At 39.9% G+C, this 4,843-nt stretch overlaps 1 protein-coding gene across 1 annotated transcript in view; it reads right to left on the bottom strand.

The window, feature by feature from the left end:
* The window catches only part of PLEKHH2 (pleckstrin homology, MyTH4 and FERM domain containing H2), a 115,590-nt gene that overhangs the window by 53,441 nt on the left and 57,306 nt on the right, over nucleotides 1-4,843 (bottom strand). Inside the window, exon 15 of the mRNA XM_023512058.1 lies at nucleotides 359-439. Within this exon, the coding sequence (XP_023367826.1) occupies nucleotides 359-439 (81 nt within the window). The remainder of the gene's footprint in view (nucleotides 1-358; nucleotides 440-4,843) is intronic.

Raw genomic sequence — 4,843 nt, 5'->3', positions numbered from 1 at the left:
GAGAAAATGTAAATAAAGGATAATAGGAGTTACTGGTCTTCTTTCCTAGTTTGCTCTCCCCCTCTCTGAACCTTATCTGGTCTGTCTGGGACCATAAGAAATTGATGGCTGGGTAGGAGAGAGGTCGAAGGCTTTTCTTTTCTAGGTCTTAGAACTTTAAAGTTGCTGAGACTTATAATTAAGAATCAAGACTCTTGTAGGTGATAGGTATGTGATTATCTCAAGAATAAATTTTACACCAAATTTCTACCTTATCAGAAATTCTAAAGTTTTACCTAGCAACAAAAGAGTGAAAAACAAAGCTTTAATTTTAAGCCATAACAAGCAAAAAATTAGCATATTAAAAATACATACATACCTTTTCTTCTTGACTACGAAAATAATATAATGTTTTTCCTATAAGTGTACACCAGACTCTCTTGGAATAGCCATGTTTTACCTAAAATCACATTTCAAAGAATTACAAATGTATCTCAGAACTCTGACGCCTTAAAGTATAGCTTATACACTCTAGTTGAAGTTCTACAGGTACCCAGTTTGCCCAAGACGTAAACGATATTCCAAATAGACTCTCTAAATGCTGCTTGAGATTTGCCGCTTACTTTAGGAACATGGCCAGTTTTGCTTTAGTGGGAACCAGCCAACATTTTTTACAAATATTTACTATGTGTCAAATATACTAGCATGCCTAGGACTGAGGATTCCAAGATGAATAAAAGAAGGTGCCAATTTCACAAGTATGTATATGTCAGTTTCCATATTTCATAGCTTTCCAATAGCCCTGTGGCTCTCTGAGTTAACACCTTAATGTTAGAAACGAGTACCTCCATAAAGGGAATTTAAAAAAAAAAAAAAAAGTTAGAAACGAGATGATTGGGCAGCGCCTGTGGCTCAAGGAGTAGGGTGCTGGCCCCACATGCCAGAGGTGGTGGGTTCAAACCCAGCCCCGGCCAAAAACTGCAAAAAATAAAAAATTAAATTAAATTAAATTAAAAAAAAAAGAAATGAGATGATTAAAACCTAAAGAATTCTAGTGATTTCCCAAATATAAAAGCTTATTCATTCAAAACATTTGATGCCTTCTCCATAAGTAATCATACAGAATAATAAAACAATATTAAAAGCTATTATTATATGCTGAGTAACTGCTATTTGTCAGACACTAAGTAACTAGGTCAGAGTTTGAATCTAGCTCCTGACTTTGAATAGTCAGTGATTAGTCTAGCTCCGATGGAAATAGATTTGAACAAGATATAGTCTCCTTTCACAGGAAACCTTGTAAGGAAGGTAGACAATTAAATCAGCAGTATGCATACCTTCACCAACAGCACAAGGAATTTATATTTATATATATTTGTGTGGAGGACATTTTACCAAAATTTGTATTGTGTCTTGTAGGTTTATCTTTATTTGACGGTTTTATAATGACCCTTACTATGAGTTCCTCCCTGCCCCAGTCCTACTCAGGTATAGGGATTGAGATCTTTACCAAAGACTCCTAACTATGTCCTCAAGCCTAGGAAAACACAAAGAACACCATTCCTGCCAGAGGGTAAGATTTAGTATAAGATCCAGAATGCCTGGTTGAGTTGGCCCCATAATCCACTTCCCTGGCAGAGGCCCTACCCATCTAGCACTGCCAAGTTCTGCACTGAGGCTAGACCCTCTTCTGCAATAGTTAAGAGTAGCTTCCCTAAGAAAGGCCTGCCACCTGTAAACCAAGACAAGCGCCAGTACAACAAAGCTCCAAATTCTATTGTTATGCTTCCCGCATGGTGATAAGAATTAAGGAGAAAAATGAAGCAGGAAAGGAGAAGAAGTTCTTTATAATTTAAAATCAGGTGCCAGGGAGTAAAGCCCTGAAGGAAGTGGGTAAGCTATTCAGCCATTTGAGACAAGAGCAGATGTGTCTGGTGAGAAGCATGCCCTGTAAAGCTAGGGTTTGGGGCTGAGCAGGAAAGGGGAGAAATAACAGAAGAAAGTGTGAGGAGTGGGGCAGAGTGGGATGCAGGACCTTGTAAGCTCTTGTAATGACTTACATTTAAATGGACTATTCTGAGAGAAATACATTGAGAAAAATGCAAGTTATTGCCATGGTAGATTATACAGAGGACAAGTCACTTTGGTAGAAAAGGCCATAGACTTTGAGGTTTGATGGATATTGTCTGCTTTTTTCTTTTTTTAGAGACAGGGTCTCATTCTGTGGCCTCAGGGAGAGTGTGGTGGCATCATCATTGCTCACAGCAACCTCAGACTCCTGGGCTCAAGTGATCCTCCTGCCTCAGCCTCCCCAGTAGCTGGGGGCTACAGCTGTGCACCACCAGGCTCAGCTAATTTTTCTACTTTTTTGTAGAGATAGGGTCTTGCTCTTACTCAGGCTGGTCTCAAACTCCTGGCCTCAAGTGAACCTCCACATAGGCCTCCCAGACTGCTAGAATTACAGGCATGACCACTGCACCTGGCCAGATCAAGTCCCAAACTCTAGTTCTACCACATACTAGATTCATGCCCTCAGGCAACTGACCTGACCTGTAAGTTTCTTTGCTGGTAACATGGGATAACTGTACACCTCACTGGGCTGCTGAGATGCTCAAATGAGAAAATGTAAATAAAGGATAATAGGAGTTACTCAATAAACACTTCCTTCCTCACTAAGAATAAGAAGTAGTACAACACATGTTTTCCTTGAAACCCACACACCCAGTCAGCCTTTGGGCTTTCAAAGCTAAGGTTTAAGCAAACAAACAATTCCACCACCTAACAGTTTGATGGATTTAGAATGCTGCTTGAAAAAAAACAAAAAATATTTCACTTGGCAAAACATGTTTCAGTTTAATTAAATTTAGAAACATGTATTTACAGACAAATATCCTGCAAGTTTTAAACAGTTAGTGTTGTGCGGGGTGTTTTTCTTTTTTAAACAGATGCCAGAAAAAAAGTCTCATCAAAACTGAAGTATAAAGCATCTGGCTATAAAATAGACATTTTGAAATGATTTATCTTTAAAATAGAGCAATTGCGTCTTTGGAGAACTACAAATTAATAAAGACCTTTGCCAATTCACTGTAGAAGCTGTTTTCTCTTCTACTTCCTAACCCCAAAACCAACTGAAAAGAAGATTTTACCTCCTACCTTCATTTACATTCATCTTCTCCTCCTTTCCTGTGACCTGCTCAGAGGCTCATCCTCTTCACACAAGCCCTCCCTCTCACTGTTCTCAGAACCTCTACCCAGCCTCCCACCAGTCTATCTTCCTCTCAGCAGAGTGGTCTGTCCCAACACAAATGTGGCCATGACATGTCAACAACCCTGAAGCTTGCACATATCCTTCAGGATGAAAACCAAAGTCCTTAACAAAATAAAAATAGCTCTCCACCATCAGGGGCCTCTAGCTTTTTCTCCAAAGGACTTGTTCCTAGCATAGGGGCACTGTTTGGGATTCTACGCCTTCGTTCTTGCTGTCTTCTAGCCTGGGTACCTTTCCTGACTGTTCTCGTTTGGTACAAATATTCCTCCTCCTTGAAGACTCAGCAGAGATGAATCTCTGAGAAATTGTTCCTGATACACAGCCTACATTGTTTCACTGTGACCTTATGATACATCTCCATAATTGCACTTTACACTTTTATAAATAAGCTTATCCCCCCCTCCCCCGCCTGCTTTCCCAGCACATCATGAGGCCCTTAGAGGAATGGGACAGTGAACTATTCATCGTAATATCCTCCAGCACATGATGCTGCATGTAGTAACTGAGCAAGTAATTTTTGTTTTTTTAACAAATTAATTTATATACAGAAAACGTTCTAAGCATTAAAGTAAAAATTGTAAGAATGAATATCCAGAATCAAATTAGTCAAGTTCTGAATACCTAACTATATTATTCTGTACTTAATAATAACAATGTGACAACCTGAAAAAACTTCCTCCTCTCCAAAAGTATTCAAATGCTATTCTATAATATCTCAAATTGCAGCCTTAGAACAAGTCACTCAGAATAACTGGGGGTTTTTGTCTTATAAGACTCTGAGCTTGAGAACGTGGAGGCGGACAGATTTTCACAAAGGATAGGAAGGAAATCTAATATGCATCCCATCTACGAACCCCAGTGGTTCCGTCATCAGGGAATCACATCAAGTCATACTCATTTAAAATGCAACTGTGAAATGAGAAGCAGAGAATCACAGAAATGTAATATGAGCAGAAACAGACAATACCATGCTGATAAAGCAAAAACAAGCAAACAAACAGAAAACCCACACATAATTGTGGGAGAAGTAATAAACTCCTAGCCATGGGATCACATTAAATTCTTAGGGTTTGATACACATCATCCTCAAAACAAAACGAAAGCTCGTTTTTTATGAATTATAGTTAAAAAAAATGATTTAAAGTAACACTGTGTTCACTAAAAATATATATTTGGGCTGGGCACGGTGGCTCACACCCATAATCCTAGCACTCTGGGAGGCTGAGACAGGTGGATGGCTTGTGCTCAGGAATTTGATGGCCTGGGCTCACAAAAATGAGACCTCACCTCTACTAAAAAGAGAAAAACTAGCTGTGCATTGTGGTGGACACCTATAGTCCCAGCTACTCAGGATGCTAAGGCAAGAGGATCACTTGAGCCCAAGAGCTTGAGGTTGCTGTGAGTTATGATGCCACAGCACTCTACCCAGAGTGACAGAGTGAGACTCTGTCTCAATAGAAAAAAAGGGAAGGGAAGGGAAGGAAAAGGAAGGGAAGAGAAGGGGAGTGAAATGGGAGCAGGAGGGAAAGGAGAGGGAGAGGGAAGGGAGAGGGAAGGAAGAGGGAAGGAAGAGGGAAGGGAAGGAAGAGGGAAGGA

Source organism: Otolemur garnettii, unplaced genomic scaffold (assembly GCF_000181295.1).
Source record: "Otolemur garnettii isolate 467f Iridium unplaced genomic scaffold, OtoGar3 scaffold00024, whole genome shotgun sequence".
Classification (NCBI taxonomy): domain Eukaryota; kingdom Metazoa; phylum Chordata; class Mammalia; order Primates; family Galagidae; genus Otolemur; species Otolemur garnettii.
Note: the sequence above shows the minus strand (reverse complement) of the source record. Positions and strands in the feature narration are given on the sequence as shown.